Genomic DNA, 22,422 nt, shown 5'->3' on the forward strand with positions numbered 1-22,422 from the left:
ACACTGAAAAATACATCATAAGCAGGTTGTTTAGGTTATAATTTCTTTTGGCAAGTCATTAGTTGTCTCATTGCTCATATTTAGTTCATACATGCTTGTCATTTTCTGGATCTAGAGTGATTTTACTTTCTGCTGTCCTAAAGGTCTAATAATTTCTCATTTGAATGTGATTGGGACATTAGCTATGTTGCACGGGTTCGCGAACCCGGGGGTGGGGTTCTCGAACCTGTCTCGGGTTCTCGTCCCTAAGTACTAGATTCGGGTATGGGTGCTTCTGAGAAGAACCCATAAGAACCGGGTTCTTCTAAGAAGAACCGGGTTCTTCATTAAAAAAAATTGGGTTCTTTTGTCTTGACGGGTATGGAGAACCCTGATGATGGGTACTTGGAACCCCGAAATCGGGTTCTTTGGGGTTCATTTTAGTTTTTATTTTTAAATTTTTAATTAATTTAACAGGCTTCCCCTAATATTCTAGGTAGCTAGTTCTTCATCTTGCGAGAGGAATTGAAGTACTTATGCCTTTATCCATGCAGTAAAGAGAAATATGTTGGGCTCAAAGAAGGCAAAGAATTTAGTGTATGTTCATAGCACACTTCGTGTCATATCTTGAAAAGACCCTGGGTACAAGGAGGGTCCTTTCAAGAGATGGGACCAATACACAGATGATACTATATGTGTGGATGAGGAGATACAACCAGATGGCCTTATTGAGCTACCTCCAGTTGTTCTGGATGAGCAAGAGCCTCAAGATGAGAGTGATTCCTACCTGTAGAGCATGCTAACTGAATATCTGAGTGATGTTGATGACATGGCTTGAGGAAGCTATTGTTCACTATTACCTATTTTTATTTTAGTATTTTAAAATTTCCTAGTTCTTGTTTGGAGATGCCTTAGGACAAATTTTGAATGTAGTATGACAATGGACATATATCATGATTCTTATTAATATGTAAACTTCAATTTGCACTTGATATCAAACTAGAAATTTTGAAATTTCATTGTGAATGTTGAATGTTGAATGTTATGCATGTTTAAATATTTAAAGTTTAAATCATAAATATTTTAGTTTTCTTGTTTAAAGTTGAAAAATATACAAATTCATATATACTATAATTTATAAAATATAATATTTATATATGTTATAAATATAAAATATAGTATACACCCAACAAACCCACGCACCCTGTTTCAAAAAATGACGTACCCATCCCCGTCCCCGAACCCGAACCCGAACCCGCGTTTCTTGGCAACATAGGACATAAGTGACACAAGAAATTTCCTTCCTCATGCTCTATAAATCATAGTTGTCTTGCAAATTGGTTTCTAATTGCTCCAAGTACACTAACGTTTGTGGTTTCATTGTGAGTTTTTTGAAGTTTATAAAATCACATCTAACTCACTCATATAAGCACTAAATCAAGAATCGAATATCATTGTGAATGGTAATCTCATATTGACATTAAGATCTAAGTGCTCTTTACTTGAAGTCTTTGAATTAGCATTGAAGTATCTTGTTTCTCTTAAGTGGCAATCTAATTGGCAAATTAATACTCTCACATGGTCATTCTTGCTTTCCATTCGTGAATGATAAACACACAGGGATATGGAAATTCAAAGTGTTCTTGGTTCTAATCTAATTGAGCATCTCTTGATTGTTGGCATTGAGTAATATTGGCATAAGATCATCATTGACATTTACTTTGTTGAAATATCTTGGAAGATTTCAAATTGTCTCAAGTAATTGTCATTGTCATTCCATATTGAATCATTGAAGTGGATAAGTGCTCTAAATTGCTTTCATTTACATTGGTTAAGCATCTTGTGGAAGATAATTTTATCTTAAGCACTTGGGTTGAAGAGATCTATTGTTTAGTATTGGCACTTGATAATTTGGCACATTCTTGTCGTTAAGATTGTCTTTCCATTTATTGTTAAGTACTCTTGTCATAAAAGCTAATCATAACTAAAGTACTTAAAGTCTCAAGCAATCTTAATCCAAGAAACACTCATCTTTGCATATCATTCTAAGCTAGTTGCATTAATTAAATTACCTCCAAGTATAAGCTTGGTTGATAGACATTTAGGGCTACCCTTTCTCAATTTAGCTTGAGGAACTTAGATCCTCTTTAGTGGTTAACACAGTGACCTTGTAGTCGTCAGAGTCATAGTCTCTACAGCGTCGAAGGCACCGGGTGGTTGGAACTGTAATATTCGAAATAGAAATTTTACAGAGATAATCAAAGACATGCACAAAAATAACAACACAATAAATTTCAGCAAACACCTATGAATAGAAAAATGCTCGGGAACAGCCAAATGGCTAATTTTTATTATAAATAAACTGCTGGAGTACAATAAAATTGGAAGCATTGTGCCTGGGTTTGCTCAAGGCAAGCTACAAGCCCCAAGTGATCAATTTTCGAATGCCCAACTGCTGCAATAGTTTGTCCCTCCAGAAATCTGCGTTGACCCAATTTTTCTTCGATGCTGGTTGACTTGGCACCCTGATTTGGCCCCTCAAAACTGCCTAGAAAATTCTGTAAATTTGGGGATGTGATCCTTGTCAAAAACCCAAAAAAACCCAGAAAGGGTTTTCTCTGGTTTTGACCCTCCAAATTCGACCCCAAATAGCTTGGCCCTCCTCAAATACCAGAATGCTTCACCTGTAGCCGAAAATGATGAATTGTTGCTCCAAAATGCTAGCAATCTCCCCACAATCTCCCTCCAAATGAAATACTAACAACTCAGCCCCTAAATCCTCCAACTGACACTCCACACAACAATCACCCAAGAGAACTGCGCAGGCCTGTGAGAGATGACGCAGTAGCAAGTTTCAACAATTCGTACAACAGTGAGGGACTGAATAGTGTGTGCTCGAGAATGCTTGGATCACCTTGAAATTGTAGCCACTGACTCCTCTCCAAAATCTCAGAAATACCCAGAAAGGGTTTGGTCCAACTCCAAGCCAAAACTTAGCCCACCAAGTGACGTAGATTCCCCAGCGAATCATCAAATTGCCTTTCTATAAGAATGAGGATTTCAGACCCGAATATTGCTCAGAAATTTCTATAAAATTAGCTAGAGACTCCTCTCAATAAACCCACAAAAACCCAGAAAGGGTTTGGGCTAAATCCAATGTGCCTTGGTGACCCCAATAAATGTGTATGGTTCTAAGTTCTAACTAGCTGGAAAAGCACCCTGTAGAAATAATTCTTCTGTAGAAGGCCAATCAATTATTGGAAAAATCTCCACCAACACCTGCAAATAACTCCTCCAAGACTCTTTATTTATCCTTAGCACGAACTCTCCAAATCTCCCTATCAAAATATCTGCGTAGTAGCTGTCCAGAAACCCTTGAAATAATAAATTCGACCCTCCAAAATGCAACACTCTTAGCCCTGCAAATCACCAAGGAAAAACTCGCCCTCCCTATGGATAAATCTCTGCAAATTCTCTGGCCAAAACTCCATTGTTTTCCACCTTCTCTCAGCCTCTTCGAATTTCCTTCTACGCCCTAAGAGAAGCATGCTCCAGTTGGAAATGGTCTGCAATGTAGCTCCTAGAGAAGCCCTAAGATGGACTCCTTACTCCCCTAGGGTGACACTCAAAGTTCACCAAAGGTAGAGGTGGAATTTCCGCTCGGAAATCCCTTGTGCTGAACAACACGGTTGTCTTGGCTAAGCAACTCAAGAGAACTAATGTTGAAATTGTAAAATGACCAAAGATAATCCACAAAATGAGTCCATCTTCCTTTTATAATTTCTCGTTATGCCTCTAGACTCTGTTTTTAACATGATTTTATTGGTGGGGGTCATTTTCCACTAAGTCACTTTTGCCGCCATTTAATAAAATAATAATTTTCTGCTATTCTCTGATAAAATGATACTAGCCACCTTTCTCCAATAATATTTGCCCCCTTTTAATTAATATTACTAAAATTGGGCAAAATTCCTTTGTGACTCCCATGCTCACAAAATTGGGGATATTACAAGAACATATGGGGAGGTAAAATTAATAAAGCCTTTGCTTGCTTCCTGTTAGCTTCCATCCCACAACCTACTCTAGAGACTAATACCAAAACAGTTAAGAGGAAGGTTACACCTAGAATAGGTATCTAACTTAAAATCAACTAAGACTTTGCATCTTACCTAGCTTGTAGGATTTGCACTTCATCTAGGATAATCATTCATCCCAACAACGATTGTTCATCTACTTACTTTGTCTCTAATTAATAATGAGAAAGAAGTGGACTTCACAAGGCATTGGTCTCACATTTGAATTTAATATAATCCTTAACTCTTGCTAAAATTAACCATGTAGCTAGGCCATTAAATCGTGTCTCCTGGACTGGTTGGTTGCCAACTTGTCTTTCGTCTTCACATTTCCATAGGGACTACCCCCATAGTCTGTTGGTGGGAGACAACTAGAACAGAGAGGTCAGGGATTAGAGTGACATCCCCCGACTCGAGTTGTTGTCGTAATGCCTATACAATCATAGTGACAACACAACCCAAATAGTTGAGATGAGAAACTGGCCTCAAGGATCTGGTCCAATGCTGCGTTGGCCTTCCAAAATTGAACTAAAATGCAACTGCTAGGCTCTCCTGTGAATTTTGGATGAATTCACTGAGGGGAGAGTTGGGTACCCACCCAGTCTCATTGAATCACGCGAGGGTTTCCATCCCGGGGCTACTATGATAGAGAACTAAATTCTCCAATCCACACCAAAGACAAATGCTCCAATCCAAGATATCCCAAATGATCTCCTCCTCCTCCTTTTAAAGACTCCATAGATAGATCTCCAAGCTTCTAGAATCATCTTATTTTATTATTATTCTAGAAGCTCCGTCCTTTACTTAATCTTAAGTGACTTTTTAATTCTTTTTACGTCACATTAGCCTTTTTCCTCCAATTAATTATTTTCCCCTTTTAATTAAATGACTAATTAAAGTCATTTTTAATCCTGGGAAAATGGTAAATCACCCACCATACTTTCTCCGGCCAATGGAAGTCACTTCTTAGCATCCCATCCTGTAGATCTTCACGTTCCGGTTCCAACGTGCTATTACACTGAGGCGTTCCATCAAATGATCCTCCCGAAATGCAACCCCAAGCATAATTGATTAAGTCAGGGCCAAGTAATAATGCCATTTTTTGAAAGTTGTCGGAATGAAACGGAACAAAAGCCAAGTTGTGCGGATGGTGGAATATTTGAAGCGAATGCCATTGGATCGTATAAAACTCCTCAAAACTCCTCTGGAACCCCTGATGATATAATCCTGCTCTTGTGGTCTGGCCATCACATACCTTGGAAACCCATCCTGATTTTACTATAGAGGAAAATAAAAATGGAGACATGACAAAGAAGCTGCTGCTTATGAGAGGGAGTTGTTGGAGGATTTCAATAGGTGTGATGACCTAGTTTCAGTATGATGCCTAGGATCTTCCAATGATAGGATTGTTGCTTTTATCTGCGAATTGTGATATGTGACCACCCTTGGAATAGGTCAAAGAGTTGATCTCTTTTGTATAGGTTGAAGATTTGATTTATTTTGTGATTTGATCTATTTGCCGATGTGCGATTTCATGCATTGGAGAGAAGGGGCTAGTCCCAACCTTGATTTCATGTAGTCTATTTTTACAACAACCCCTCATGTATGAAGAAGGTAGAGTTGGTGAATTTTTAAACAGTGCAGTGAGTCTATTAGGGTTGAGCTAGTTGCATTATATTTCCTGTTTTTCAATTAATAAAACAATGATGTGATGCAGAGTTAAGTTATATACTTGTTATGTTCATATTATCAGAGTTTTTGGGTTTGAAAAGTTACAGTTCAAACTTCAGACCCTACTGTTTTCAGAGTAGTTTTAGTTCCAGTTCCTATTAGTTTAGTGCAATGTTGCACTAATCGTTATCGGGATATTATTGGAGCAGGGAAAAAATCGGAAAAAATCTGTAAAAATCAGGAAAAAATCGTAACATACGAAAATATTCATTTTTTTGCAATTTTTTTGCAATTTAAAGCATCTACAACATAAAATAAATACATTGACACATAAATATGATAAAAGAACTAATATATAAGATGTTTAATGTCATTTCTAGTGCCACATCACACATAACAGCGAATCATGTCCTGAATAGTAAGTCCTGACTCATGACTCCCAACTCAACCTCAAAATATCAACAAAAAATATAATAATGTATCTCATATCATGAGTCATAATGTCATATACAATGAAATGAACCAAATAATTAAAGTCTAATACTACTGATTTCCTTTGCCCCTCTAGATGTAGATGTCGGTGGAGTTGGCAGTAGACTCCGCTGTGCTCTAGAAGCTGAAGAACTAGGAGTTACAGGAGGTAGACCACGTCCTCTACTTGTGATAGGGGTAGCTTGGGTCACCTCCTCCTCCTCATTAAAAAAAAAAAATAAATTATTTCCATGATTTTTTTCCTAAAAATCGGCAAAAAAAACCCCGATTTTATCTTCTTTTTGAAAAAGTTGCGATAAAATGATTTTATTGCGATTTTTTGGTGATTAGTGCAACACTGGTTTAGTGTTTCAATTTTCTGAGTGCAAAGTGCTAATCTGTTTACCATTATCAAAAAATTTAACATGAACTACATTCTTGTCACCATTTACTTTCCTTTAAATAGGAAGCATGGAAAACCATATGGACATGTGAAGGAGGCAACTCCAATCTATAAGCCATACTGCCAATCCTCTGCAACAATTTATATGGACTATATTTCTTGGCTGCTAGTTTATTGTCCTTATTTTATTGCCCCCAATCTCAAAGTGTCTTTTGTTGTGATGTCATTGTCAAGCTTGACCTTCATCGCAGGGATTTTACTTAGATATCCCTTGGGTCTCTGTGTTTTGACTAAGCTACTCAATTTCTTTCTTCTTTATTTGTTTTTGACAAATAGCATTCTAGAGGTATTTGAAGTTTTAAAATGTTCTCTAGATTCCTATTGATTCTTCCTTTACAGGTGACTAACATTAATTCTTTCTTGTATGAAAAGTTAAAACTATCTCTACCATTTAACTAATTGCATCTTAAATATGTGGAGGTGTGGGTAAAGACAAAAGTTGTGAAATAACATTTCAAATGTCTTCATTCCAATGCACAGATGAAGTCATTCACACACAGGGTTGTTCCAAAGACTTCAATGGATGAACTCATACTAAGTAGTACTGTTCGCAACTGTCTGGAATCTATTGTAAACTTTGAAAAGGCAAGAGCAGTTCTCCTTGGACAATGGGGTTTCCCACAGGAACAACTCGGGACTGCATGCTTTTTCTGGGGTTCCCATGGAACTGGCAAGTCTTCTGCTGCAGAGGTAAATGATCAGTACCTATTTCCTAACTAATCCATCTATATATTGGTTTTTGAACCGATTTGGAAGTATATTTTGCAATTCCCCTTGTACAAAATCATGTTTGGGTTTTAATATGTTGCAAGATGCTGCTTTATGTTTTCTAACTCCATCATTTGCTATTTCGTTAGTGAACTTTCTTAGGATTTTGAGTCACCATGGCACAAAGCCAGGGAGATGGAAACAAAAGAAAGGAATATTTATAATCTCAGGGTAACATAGAAGTACAAAATGAACAATCTAAAATCTTCAAACCTTATATAGCAGAATAAGATTGAAAACATAGCAATGTGTATGTGATAAATTATTGGTGATGGTACACCCGTATGCTACGGGATGACTTGACAGTTAGTATCTTTTTCCACAAGCTGGCATTACAATTAAAATCGAAGCATGAAATATTTTGAATTGCTGAAGATCTTACAATTAATTGGTTGGTAGCTGCCTACACTTGTGGACTGGTAGTCTTTGAAGAATATAAGGTCCCCATTTTGAAATTGAGTTATCGTTTCACGTGTTGGGCATTATACCACCCATTCGAATTATCAAACCTGGGTTCTTATTTAATTATTGTGCTTTATTGATTTTAAAAATGCCAATATATCTATATTCTCTCATAATATTTCTCTATCATTGTATATGTCCTCAAGCGTGTTCATTTATAGATTTCTGATGTGCATCCCCATTTTTTGGCTCAATGTCTCTCTAAATTCATAATCAGGGGAACATCTTTTAGAATGGTATCCTCCATGCTGTAATCTGCCTTCAATGCTTGGCATTCCTTATTTAAGGGTGCAAAATTGCACATTACATGGCTTGAATGATCTAGCTGCCACATGTCAACTTTCCATGGGGGGTGCTCTCCAAGATAAGTTTCAATTTTCCATAGCCACAAAGTCACACAAGGTGGGGCACTCCTCAAATGATGCTAACAAATCCTTTTCAAACTGTATTTATAGAGTCATGCAAACAAGGGGCAATGGTCCATGTTGCTGCAAAATTTAGCAGGCTTGGTGCAAAGCCACACCTGAAGAGGGTCCAAACCTTATGGCAACAAAGAGGAAGGGTTCCAACTGTGACCTCAACAACCTTCCCACTGCTCTTTAGTGGGATTTAAACAACAAGGGAGGCTTCCCTGAATCACCTATAAAGATATTCTAATACTAGGGCTCAAGATGATGAGTTTTTAAAGGTCTAAATTTGGATGGAGTCCTGGTAAGGCCAAAGATGGCCTAGGTTTCCATGCTATGATTCAAGTACTTTATGCCTAGATCACTAGACGAACCACTGTAAGTTAGGGTTTGGATGATATTCAATAATAGGGTGTTCGATGTCATATAACAGCCTTAGAAAAGGCCTAAAAAAACGATATTCAATAAAAAAGGAACAGGACCTTCTGATAGAGGTTAGGTTTAAGCTAGGGTAAATAGTTCTATGGCTGTTAGCTATGCATAAACAACAATAAAAAGGGGTGACATCAGCCCTATTTAGGTATGTTAGATCATGCCATATGCTAGATTTTGCTTGTAGACAATATATAGAGGCAATCCGTAAATTATGAGCCACCCCCATGCAATCATGACACTTTTCTGCAGAAACCAGACCTATATACACTTATGGCTGCCCTAGCCATATAGGAGAGAGAAAAATAGATAGCTTTTATTGAGTTTTATGGTGATCAACGCACTCTTAAACCAAGATCTTATCCTACTAGGGTTCAATGGAGTCTCTATGGCACAAATTCAAAGGATATTGATGGAGTAAGGGGGGCTGCCTAGAGAATCCAGTGATCCACTTTTAAAACCCTAGCTATTGCTCTTATGAGGGGAAAAATTAAATATAATGTCTGCACATTAAGAGTTTCCCTATAGGCCTTAGAGGCGACACTTCTACATAAAATATTGAAGCAAAATTTCAGCAATGATAAAGCATTTGGTCATAGAACAATTGAAACCCTACTTTAAACATAAAACATGTAAAATATCAATAATAGACAATAAACTTACAAAAATCCTCCACAAAAGGCACTTTCTTCAATCCCGAAACAATGTCTCCATGAAAAAATCACATGCTCTAGCAAGTTGTGCCAAGAAAGAGCACATTTTTTGGGGAGGCTCTATCTATATGAGACCTATCCCACTCAGTTTTACAATAATTAGACTAATGAGGCCCTGTTGACAAGTTTACTTTAAATGTTACATATGAAAGAGTTTACAAGCCAACTTTATAGTTTAAAAACATAACAAAATGGCCATAAATGCCCACAAGTGTGGGAGAAAGTCCTCCTCAAACATGACATCATCCTTGAAATGAGCTCTAGAAGACATAAAAAGGTGTGGTATGGGCTAATTAGTGCCCCATACTCCATGATGCATCTCAAAGATCATGTGCAAGCCTCCAAAGTGCCTCTATGCCAACACGTCATCTCCATGGTGCCATACGTCACCCTCAAAGGAGGAAGAGGGGTGACGTGGCACTCTCTAACTCAAGTGTTGGGGCTCCAAAGTGATGTGCAAGCCCTCCCTTGTCATGTCTGTTGATTTTACAAAGATTTTCTTAATTGATAATTACTTCTAGTGATTCTTATTTCAATTAATCTTATACCATGTTCATCGTTAAGTAATTATACAAGAAAATCATCAACAATAGAACATTAATGCCATTAAGAACAAGAAGGGATACCCAAACACAAGAGACACTAATTTACCTTGGGAAAACCCCAAACTAGGGGAAAAGCCCAACAACCTTTTCTTATAGAAATTTTTCCATTCAACAAGAGACACAATCTGAATTTCCAAATCAAACTTGGTTGTCCTGACCACAAAATTTAACATAGACCAAACCTGGTGAAACTTACCATAAGCCACATCAATCTCTGCTTAGAGAATTCATCCTTCCATAAGCTCATTCTGCTGTCTAGATATGCCTAGAAATAAGTGCTTGAGATTGGCCTCAGATCCGTCCTCCATTAGTCCTAAAATTCAGATTGTCTGAGGCAGAATTTTAGGACTAATGGAGGACGATCTCTGTAAAATCAACAATGTCAAGGATGAGCATCATCATCCATGATTTATAACAAGTGATGCCATCAAATAGTGTCAAGGCTAGCTTGGGGGCATTCTTGGTCATCAAGTAGCCCAATGATCTGATTTGGATGGGAAACACTGCATCAACAAGGTCATATTCTCTCTCTGCAGTGGGTAAAACGACCTATTATGCTACTCTGCTAAGAAGGTGGGGCGATTACTTAGAGAAACCTCTATTGCTGTGATGAGAACCACCTGACAAAACTCTCTCAAGATCAAGTGAAAATCAACAATCATTAGGTACAATACCTATGGATGCATCATAGTGGACCATACTTAATGCTAGGGGCACAATAATACTTCATACAAAGATCACCTTCAAATATATAACTAGATTGAGTTCTGTATAAGTGTTCCCTTCTTATGTTAGGGATGCCTAGATGGATAACCCTATGAGGTGTTTGTTGATTTTTGGTAGCATCGGATGTGCTCTAGCCTTGAAATTTAGAGGAGAGGCTAAGGCATATGAGATCTCCAAGACACATAAATTGTTTGGAGAAATTCCACCCGGATGAGAAGTTATTAAAATAATTAATATTTTTAATGGGTTCCTAAGTTTAAACTTAAGAAAATAAAAATATTAAAGGGTATTAATAAAGATAAGGGTGAGAAGCTTCTAAGAGATGAAGATCAACTCTGTTTTAATCTTAGTCGTTGATTAGAGACTTAATCTCGGCCGTTGATTCATCAACAATAAAAGTATAAGAGAAGACTTGAGGATCATTTGGAGACACATTGGCAGATACTTAGTATCCTAAGGAAAATCGATTCTCAAAGAGAAGGACAATAGGCAGTGACTGAGGAGGAGGTGATGCAGGGACAGTGGGAGATAGCGCAGAGAGAGACGCAGTCCAGAGGAGAGACATAGCCCTCACATAGGCTGATGCAGAGGGACGCATAGCCACTCTGATCCATGTTGGGTCACGCAGAGTGACGCAGAGGTGATGCAGGAGTGGGAGTAGGGTCTCCAAAGTGTCAAAAAGTCTCAAAGGGAAAGTCTCAGGTGTTTTCTTTCATTTTCTCTATAAAATCATTCCTTGTAAAAGCAATTGTTGTTGAAGATTAATAAAGCCCTCATCTGTTGAACCAATTTTCCCGCATTGGGTTTTTCTAGGGACAATTTTCGAAAAACAATTGTGTTGATGTGATTGGTTCTTGTGCATGTATTTTTTCTCTCGGTAATTGTGTGATAACTGCAATAGAATTTATTTTAATAATTGTTGAAGGGATTTCGTAAATAACTTATTTTGAATAACAAGTAGGTGAAATAAATCAATTGTTGCAGTAGAATTTCAGTGTTGAAAATTTCACATGGTATCAGAGGAGAGATCCGGCAACAGGAGAGGAAAATCGATTATGGGTCAAGAGCATGACGTAGAGGCATCCACTCAAGGGGACTCGCGCAGATTTCCAGAAGAATGCAAAAGGGACATGAATTACGATTATTTTATGTTAGCTTCCAGATTGGAAGAAGAAGTCGCTTGCTTAGCAAGCTCTGCCTCCTCTGAGGTTTGGTATATACACAGTGGAGCTTTCTGGCATATGACAGGAATCCAAGAATTTTTTTAGATTATTAGGAAGAAAGAATGAATTTTCAGATCACCATGGGAAATAAGGCAAAGTGTACTCCAGTAGGAAGAGGTACTATAGTCTTTCAAACCGAAGCAGGATAATGACTTCGAGCAACCAATGTGCTGCATGCGCCAGGATTGGGGATGAATTTACTCTTCGTATCTCAACTTCAAAACAAGGGCTATGACATTTTCTTCATTAAGGAGAAAGTATATGTCAAACACCCGAGTTGGAAAAAGAGGGCTCAGATTGGAAAAAGAAGTAACAAGTTGTACAGGTTGCAGCTAGAATCACCAATGGCACTAATAGGCAGTAATGGAGACAAAGATTTGAATGAACTATGGCACAAGAGGATGGGACACTTACACCATGGGGCTCTGAGAATTCTCAGGAAAATAGTATTAGGAGTTCCAGAACTAAGTACTGAACGAGATGATGTATGCAGAGGGTGCGCTCTGTAACAGTATGCCAAAGCAACGTTTTCCAGAAGTAACAATAGGGCTACGAGTGTGCTAGGATTGATACACTCAGACATTTGCAGACTGATGTCTACAAAAGCTCTTAATGGTGCCGAATACTTCATCACCTTCATCGATGACCCTTCCAGGAAGACTTGGATCTACTTTCTGAAAACCAAGGATGAGTTTTTCGATCGATTCAAAGAGTTCAAGGCTCTAGCGGAGAATCTGACAGGAAAGAAGATAAAAGTTTTGCGCTCAGACAATGGTGGAGAGTATGTTGACAAGGACTGCACCGATTTTTGCGCTAAGGAAGGCATCAGAAGAGAGTGGACAATTCCCTACAATCCGGAGCAGAATGGAGTAGCAGAAAGGAAAACCAGGACTATTGTGGAAGTAGCTAGGGCAATGTTGTATGATGAGGATATGCCTAAATTCCTGTGGGCAGAAGCATGCAGCGTGACAGTTTATGTCCAGAACAGGACTCCACACAGGGCATTGGGTAAAATCACTCCGGAGAAGGTCTTCACCGGGAAGACACCTAAAGTCAGTCTGTTGTCGCACAAAATGTCTAGGGACCGCGACAACGACTCAGATTGGGGGCTGTCACCTTGATCCCCAATCTCTCCGTTTAAGTTGTCTCCCTACAGCAGGCTAAGGGGGGTAGACCCTACGAAAATGGAATGAAGGAGAACTAGTTGGAAACCAGCCAGTTCGGGAGACACAGTGAAGTGACCAAGTACTTGATTTAGATTTAGCAAGATTTATAGGATTTGATTAGATTTTAAGCAATTGATGCCAGTGCCTTATGGAGTCAACTATCTTGCTAGGAAATTTAGGACCAAGTAATTGATTTGCAACTGCTGCTTGGATGAATGACTATCTTATATGAAGTGTAGATCCTAAAGCTAATATGAGATGCAAGAATCTTGGTTAATTTTAGTTAAATGCCTATCTAAGTTTTAACCCTTCGATCCTTTCTATATTGAGCCTGATTTCGTAGTAATTGGCAGAGAGAAGATAAGGTGAAGCACACTAAGGTGTGATTAACGATACCTTTTCTGAAAATCTAACATACCTGGTGCCTCCGACGCTGCAGAGAGTTGTGGCTCTGATGACTGCAAGGTCACCATTTTAAGTACTATTAAAAGATGGATACCTATCTCTATCGACCAAGCTTATGCTTGGAAGTAAATTTTAGTTATGCAGAACTAACTTAATATGCAAATGCACGAGATGATTAGAAGATGAGATGAAGCTAGATTCAAGGATAAAAAGTGCTTATGCTACGATCTAATTTAGAGTTATATATCAAAGCCCTTAATTGTCAAAATGAGTGTTCACTTCACTAGACAAAGATTGAAAGATAAACTTCTTAGCAATATCATAATTAGACCACAAGCTTACTTCAAATCTTCTAGATTCTTTCAAATGCAATTATAGCTCAAAGAGAACACAAACGTCTTCACAAATTAATATCAGATGCTTGAAAAATACTCAGTTTATGAAAAAAGATATGCATTTATCACAATTCCATGACAGAGTACTTAATTTTCAGAAATTAGTTTTTAGGACAGCTGTAAGAAAAACTTTATGACAACAACAATATGACAATGAAAACAATAAGATATCAATGACATCTTTATGCAAAAAATTTACAGAAAATTTTCCAAACTTGCCCACATGAATTATCAAAAAATTTCAGTCTGTTATGATGTGATTTCCAAAATTATATTAGATCTGATATACTTATTACAGCTAGTGATGAAAATATGAAATAAGTCTAATGATGAATGCCCAACTCAAGAAATTAATTCCTTGATATATTAGACAACTTAGGAATTGATTTTAGGCTAACCCACATGAAATTTTGCCACTATTATGTTTTAGACTTCAGAAACAGAATTATTCAGAGATAATAGTCACCCAAAATGTAGATTTAGGCCAAATTTTTGATACACATCAAACATAAATGACTTAGTAATGTATTTAACAACTTTTTAGTTAATTTCAAACCACTTAGATGTGTTTTTCACCACTATTAGAAAGGTATACGACTGCTGTAACAAACAGTGAGGAAAAAGATGGTTTAGAGATCAAACCCTCTGGCCCTAGGCCTTGAAGATCACTTGCCCAAGTTGACAAAAAAAATTTCAATACCTGAAACACAAATTTTTACCAAATTTTCTACAAAAACCCACCAATGATTAGCTTCAGAAAATCAAATATTCAAATAAAAAATGGAGCAAGAGGAATTTAGGGCCAATGAGAGCTAGCACATGGCCAATAGAACTAGCGTTGGGCTAGGAGAAGACAGATCTGGGCTTAGGAGCCCCAAAACTTGAAACCCTTGTTCTGAAAAAACTATTTTGCTTTAGATCTTGAGATTTATTGCAAAATCTTTAATGGCTGGCCCTACAAAAATATTTGGGACAAGATATTGCTCTCCAGGACTTAGGTCTGTCTCAAAACCCCCAAATCTGCTTGAAAAAAATCTCAGATCTGAAGATTTTCTTTGCTGATTTCTCAGATCTATTCTTGCAAATAATCTTTGAGCCCAGACCTTGCCCTCCAGGGTCTAGATCTAGCTTAGATCCGAAGATTTCCTTGACTGATTTTTCAGATTTATTCATGCACAAGTGAAAAGAGAAAAACCCAATACCCAATATGTACAAAAATAGAGAAAATCTCAAGAACCCAAGTGTTAAAATTCAAAACTATGTTACAAAATTCAGATCTACACAAGTAAATAACAGATCTATACAAATAATTTACAGATCTATTAGATCTGATGAGTATGAATCCAACTCCGCTTCCAGATCTGATAATCTAAGGCTCTTAATAGCCAAATCTATCAAAATTTCCACAAAATATTTAAAATATTTTGAAATTTTAGAGAGGTCCTAGCCCTAAAATACCCTGCAAAAAAGAGATTATCATTAGATAAATCCTGAGGCTTATATGAAGTAGGCTCTCCAGAAAATATGTGTTGAGAGTTGGCCGGTCCAACCAAAGACTATCTCCAAATGCTTAATGAGAACCTCAGAGATCTTCTGCAAACACTAGATCAACCATCAAATCAAGTAAAGAAATAGAATAACAATAAAATTCTGAAGAAATAGAGATACCTCCTACTTCAATCAAAATTAAAAATGTTACTCTAGATCCAACAAATTGAATAAGGTACCTGTATTCAGAATATTCAAAGAGAGCTATTGATTGATAGTTTTCACATAATATTAAGCAGAAATTAAAACAATGTTACCATAAATTCATGAAGAGGAACATTACAGCACGTTGAAACCCTAAGCATTAATTCAAAAAAATATACAAGAGAGCTTGAGAGCTTAGTACACGATTCAGAGGTCGGATGAATTGACTAACAAATGACTTCCTATTTAAAGATAAATCCTCCAATGACTAGTTCGAGTAATTCTTGTCAAAGTAATTTTGACCGTTGATGAAGATCAAAATTTCTTTTAATTTCATTTGTCGAAATTTTAAATTCTTGAGGAAATTCGAATTTTTCAATTAAATGCATTTTAATTAATTCAAAAAATTAAAATTTTGAATTAATTTCCTCAAAATTTTGAGTTTGACTTAACCCCAGGGACCAAAGGCTTAAAATTTAGCAAAATAATTAATTTACCTTAGTCTCGAGACCTTTTAAAATTCGAATTTTAAGGACCGACGGATTTTTCCTTCAAAGAATTTAAATTTACTTAGGACCTAGAATTAATTAAATTTCTGGGTTAGGATTTTAATTAATTTTTTGGCCAGAAAATTTAATTAATTAACCTATGAGGGGATAAATGATTTTTTCCAACCCTCAAGACACTTTACATCATAATTTTCATATTTTTACATCATAAGGGGGAAAACCCATTTGAAAAAGACCCTCACAAACTACTCATTTCTGCGACACAAATATAATCCAGCAGACCAAGCAATTTGTAATAAAATAACCTAACTAAATAGTCATGATTATTCCCAAATCACTTTTACATAGATTCGATCTAGAACACTAGGACTTGCCTAAGATCCCAGTGACAAAATCCATTCTGGGGGGTAAGGCTGAAAGAAAATTCTGCCGATCATTCGAGAATGGATCGGTGAGACAAAAACCCTCCCGGAATGTAGATCATCACCAAAAAAGTAGGTTTACCTAGGCAATTACATACACGACACGGATCTGCATAATGGGTTTACATTATAACATGATAATCAGGGTGATGATGATAACTGAACGACACGGACACATCGATCAGGTGCTATCCCTTTTGCGAAAAAAGGGGGTTTACTGCTATGGGTCGTTGATACGTAGTGGTCAACACAGTCATTTCAAGATATTTGGGAGTTTAGCGTATTGCCGTATGCCCGAAGAAAAGAGAGAAATTAAATCAAACTGCTGAGAAAGGATATCTTGTGGGATATAGCGAGAATGCTGAGGCATATAGAGTCTATCTTCTAGGGAGTAGGAAGGTAGTAGTTTGGCGGGATGTAAAGTTCATGGAGAACAGAGCTTTCAGGAAATCCCGAGAAATGTCTTTTGAGGAGCAGTCGAAAGACAAGCTGTTGGTCAAACCACTTCGACTAGCAGAAACTAGTACCTGAAATTCTCCTGACTTTAGAACAGGAGGAATCTCAGGAAGAGGAAGCGCTGATAGATGTGCCTGCTACTAGTGGAAGAACGAGTTGGGAACTCTAACAGATTCTACAGGATGCCGAGGACTTCATTGGTGCACCTAGGAATAATAAAAGGGAGCGAAGACAGTCAGACAGATACCAGGCCTTAGTAGCTCAGGTTGGGGAACCTTCTAGTTTTTAGGAGGTCATCCAGCATCAAGTATGGGTAGATGTTATGGTGGAGGAATACAACTCTATAATGGCCAATGATGTATGGGAAGTGGTACCTAGGCCTCAAGACATGTCAATGGTAGGTTCGAGATGGATCTACAAGGTCAAATATGCTGTAGACGACAGTGTGGAGAAATACAAAGCCAGGTTTGTGGCTAAGGGGTATGCTTGGAAGGAAGGGATAGACTACGAAGAAATCTTTGCCCCAGTAGCCAGGTATACTTCTATTAGAATCGTGATATCTCTTGCAACACAGATGGGGTGGGAGATTTATTAGATGGATGTCAAGACGACATTCTTGAACGGGGTAATAGAAGAGGAAGTATACATTGAACAGCCAAAAGGTTTTGAGACACATGAGAAAAATTCTCATTTATGTAGATTAAAGAAAGCCTTGTATGGGCTTAAACAAACACCTAGAGCATGGGATGGTCGAATTGATGGTTACTTGCAGAAGATGGGGTTCCAGGAAGACTTGGGTCTACTTTCTGAAAACCAAGGATGAGGTTTTGGGTCAATTCAAAGAGTTCAAGGCTCTAGTGGAGAATCTAACAGGAAAGAAGATAAAAGTGTTGCACTCAGACAATGGTGGAGAGTATATTGACAAGGACTTCATTGATTTTTGCGCTGAGGAAGGCATCAGAAGAGAGTGGAAAACTCCCTACAATCTGGAGCAGAATGGAGTAGCAGAAAGGAAAAACAGGACTATTGTGGAAGCAGCTAGGGCAATGCTGTATGACCAGGATATGCCTAAATTCCTGTGGGCAGAAGCATGCAACACGACAGTTTATGTCTAGAATAGGAATCCACACAGGGCATTGGGCAAAATCACTCCGGAGAAGGTCTTCACTGGGAAGACACATGAAGTTAGCCATTTCAGGATATTTGGGAGTTTAGAGTATTGCTGTATACCCAAAGAAAAGAGAAAGAAATTAGATCAAACTGTTGAGAAATGATATCTTGTGATATAGCGAGAATGCTAAGGCATATAAAGTCTATCTTCCAGGGAGTAGGAAGGTAGTAGTTCGACGGGATGTAAAGTTCATGGAGGACAAAGCTTTTAGGAAATCTCGAAAAATGCCTTTTGAGGAGAAATCGAAAGACAAGCCGTTGGTCAAACCACTTCGACCAGCAGAAACTAGTACCTGAAATTCTCTTGAAGACAAAGCTTTAGAACAGGAGGAACTTCAGGGAGAGGAAGAGCTTATAGATGTGCCTGCTACCAGTGGAAGAATGAGCCGGGAACTTCGATAGATTCTACGGGATGCCGAGGACTTCATTGGTGCACCTAGGAATAATGAAAGGGAGTGAAGACAACCAGACAGATACCAGGCCTTAGTAGCTCAGGTTGGGGAACCTTCTAGTTTTCAGGAGGCCGTTCAACACCAAGTATGGGTAGATGCTATGGTGAAGGAATACAGCTCTATAATGGTCAATGATGTATGGGAAGTGGTACCTAGGCCTTAGGACAGGTCAGTGGTAGGTTCGAGATGGATCTACAAGGTCAAATATGCTGCAGACGACAGTGTGGAGAAATACAAAGCTAGGTTTGTGGCTAAGGGGTATGCTTAGAAGGAAGGGATAGACTACGAAGAAATCGTCGCCCCAGTAGCCAGGTATACTTCTATTAGAATCATGATATCTCTTGCAACACAAATGGGGTGGGAGATTCATCAGATGGATGCCAAGATGACATTCTTGAATGGGCTAAGAGAAGAGGAATTATACATTGAATAGTTAGAAGGTTTTGAGACACATGAGAAGAAATCTCATGTATGCAGATTAAAGAAAGCCTTGTATGGGCTTAAACAAACACCTAGAGCATGGGATGGTTGAATTGATGGCTACTTGCAGAAGATGGGGTTCGTCAAGAGTGACGCAAACCCTAATCTCTACTATCTTGTCGTAGAGAATGAGCCTCTAATCCTAGTGTTATATGTGGATGATCTTTTCCTAACAGGATCATCCAGACTCATCAAGGACTGCAAGAAGAATCTAGCCAAAGAATTCAACATGAAGGATTTGGGTTAGATGCATTATTTCCTGGGGTTGGAAGTTTGGCAACAGAAGGGTGAGATCTTCCTTGGACAAGGGAGATATGTTATAGAGATCTTGAAGAGATTCAGGGTGCAGGACTGTAGAGCTATGGCTACTCCAATGATCACCAACTTGAAGAAGATTGATGCATTTGAAGATAAAGACGTTGATCCCACCTTGTACAGGCATCTTATAGGGTCCCTGATGTATATGGTCAATACCAGGCCAGACATTTGTTACGCTGTCAACACCCTCAGCCAGTTCATGGTAGAACCTAAGAGGGCGCACTGTGCAACAACCAAACATATTCTCAGGTATATACAAGGAACAATCAAATATGGACTATTGTACACCCGAGGTAATGACATCAGGCTGGGTGGGTTCATTGTCGCAGATTGGGCTGGAAGTTCAGTAGATCGGAAAAGTACAACTGGTTACTGTTTCAAGTTGCAACAGTGCATAGGATGTTGGACAGCAGGCCTAACATCACCGCCGGACCGATGCCGGATGATCAGGGTGATACTCAGTGAGGAGTATTACTAGAGCACAGTCTTCGCTAAGAGGGGTTGTTGATTTGGGGTAGCATCGGATGTTCTCTAGCCACACAAATTGGTGGAGAGGCTAAAGCACATGAGATCTCCAATACACAAAAATGGTTTGGGCAGATTCTAAACAGTTTGGGAGATATTAAAATAATTAATATTTTAATGGAGTCTCTAAGTCTAAACTTGGGGAAAATAAAATATTAATGTGAATTAATATAAAACTGTGTTAGAAGGGTCCAAAATTCATGGATCAAGCCAGAGTTAATCTTAGCCGTTGATTAGGGACTTAATCTTAGCTGTTGAATTGTCAATGAGAAAAGTATAAGAGGAGGCTTGAGGGTCACTTGAAAAACACACCGAGTTGATCAAGATTTCGATTTTCTGGGGTAGGGTTTGCTGAGGAAGTCGAAAGAGTGATTAGAGTTGCAACTGAGGGGCAGTGAATACAGAAGTAGAGAGACAAAGATAGCACTAGGAGGATCAACGCAGAAGCCGGGAGAGAGGGATGCAGAGCCAACCAGAGGTTCACGCAGAGCTAGCCAGGCCTCACGCAGAGGCAACTAGGAGCCGTGCAATGCCTCAGAGAGCCAGCGTGGATGACGTAGAGGCTCTAAGGGTTGACGTAGGGTGAGCTAAGGTGATTCTGGATAGATGCTGGGCCAGAAAGGGCTGACGCAGTCCCTAGAGACTGATGCTGGGGTTTTTGTGGCGCAGATTGGAGCTGGGAGCTGTTAGAGTGTTTATCCAGGGTTTTAGCCGAAACATCTGTTTTCGACTGATAGATACTACTGCCGAGATTATTCTCTGTTTGGTGAGCCGGTTTTGGCACCCAGATTGTATTATGAAACTGCTTAATAATTAAAACCCTCAGATCACTGCACCGGTTTTCCAGCATTGGGTTTTTTCGGGGACATTGGTCCAAAAACAACGGTGTTACTTGTGTGCTTGTTTTGTTTCCTTCAGTTGATGATCTGTAATGTGTTGAGTATGTACTTGTATTTATTTTCAGTATTTACATGGTAGATAACTTGTAAATTAATTAGAACAAGTAGGCAGAAATAAATCAGAAAGTACGTGAAGGGTTTTTAACAGTTAGAATTAGAAATTCCAACACTTCCACTATCCTAAAGGAAAACTTGTCTATTTCCGCGGATGCTTCCTGCTGGTCCTGCTTGTCCTGCTTGTCCTGCTTGTCCTGCTTGTCCTTCTTCCTGAGAGGACAGTGGGTACTGTAGTGGCCAAACACGCCACACCTGAAGAACTTGATATTTGACAGGCCCTTCTTCTTCTTCTTCTACTCCCCCTACCACTGACTAGGACCCTTCGATGCAAGGGCCACATTCTCCTCTTCCTTCACACTCTTCTATCCGTTACTACTGTTACCACTGATGGAGCTCTTTAACAGAGCTCGCCTCAACTCCTCCCGCTACAAATCGGCCCACATTCTGTGCCATCTTGGCAAAGTGTCTCTGCCCAATATACTTTGGACAAACACTTGTCAATCCTCTAAGAGATTGTTTAGTGCTAATCACACTTAGCTTTGGTGGTTGAGGTGTTGCCCCAACAACTGCAAGCTGATCTCGGACCTCCCGAATCCTAGTGCAGAAGGGATCTATGCCTTCGCCCTTCTGCGTTCCAATGCATCTCAAATTTTCTTCTAGGAACATCTTTCATTGCTCAGAAGTACCTTGATATAGCGTTGATAGAGCTACCCACATCTCTCTGGTTGTACCTTTATTTGCCAGATGTGAGACTATATGGTCTCAGACTCCATCCAAGATCAATCACTTCGCCCTTGCCATCTCCTTCCTGTATTCCTTGAGCTAATCTGCATCCTGGGGGAACTACCACCACATTATCTATGTAGACTTTCAGGCCATATTCCTCTAAAAGGAAGGACATCCTAGCCTTCCAGATGACATAGTTAGAGGCCCTCTCCAACCTATCTTGATCTCTAAGCCCAACTGTGGCCATCTCTGAATTTGTCAAAAACTCTCTCTTTCCCTTTGCTTGGTTGCTAGATCTGCTATACGCACTTCCTTTTGGAGTGAGGAAATCTGCACTCAGCTACTCGCAATCTTCTTGGAAAAATTGAACTTCTGAAAATCGAAGTCCCCTGAGAGAAATTTTCCTCTGTGTGTGCAAGTTCTCTTCCACCCGATGTTGATTTTGCTACTGCAAAACCCTCTGCATCCAACTAGAAATCTGCTTAGCGAAAATTTGTGTTGTTGCTGCTCCCTTTGACTGTTGGAATCACTATTTCGGGCAACTCGACTTTTTTGCAACCCTGTCACTGAAAATCAAATTTTCGTCTCAACAATTTGGCTTGCCTGTCAGGAATTTCGGCCTGATGCTCCCTCTTAGTAGCAAAGTTATCTCCTTCGCTTCTGAGCTTCTCAGTTGATCACTCACGCTCTGATACCATGTGAAAATTTCGATTTGTCACAGCAACTAGAAATTATTTTTCTAATTGTTAATTTATTT

The 22,422-nt window shown here is 38.7% G+C and overlaps 1 protein-coding gene across 3 annotated transcripts in view; it reads left to right on the top strand.

Annotated features, from left to right (window-relative positions):
- Nucleotides 1-22,422, top strand: part of LOC149232887 (uncharacterized) — a 398,827-nt gene that overhangs the window by 243,403 nt on the left and 133,002 nt on the right. For all 3 annotated transcript variants that reach the window (XM_089379541.1, XM_089379542.1, XM_089379543.1), the window contains one exon: nt 7,138-7,347. In XM_089379541.1, the coding sequence (XP_089235667.1) occupies nt 7,138-7,347 (210 nt within the window). The remainder of the gene's footprint in view (nt 1-7,137; nt 7,348-22,422) is intronic.

This window comes from Pinus tabuliformis, chromosome J, assembly GCF_031772625.1.
Source record: "Pinus tabuliformis cultivar Carrire ecotype Pingquan chromosome J, CPIR1, whole genome shotgun sequence".
NCBI classification, from domain to species: Eukaryota; Viridiplantae; Streptophyta; class Pinopsida; order Pinales; family Pinaceae; genus Pinus; species Pinus tabuliformis.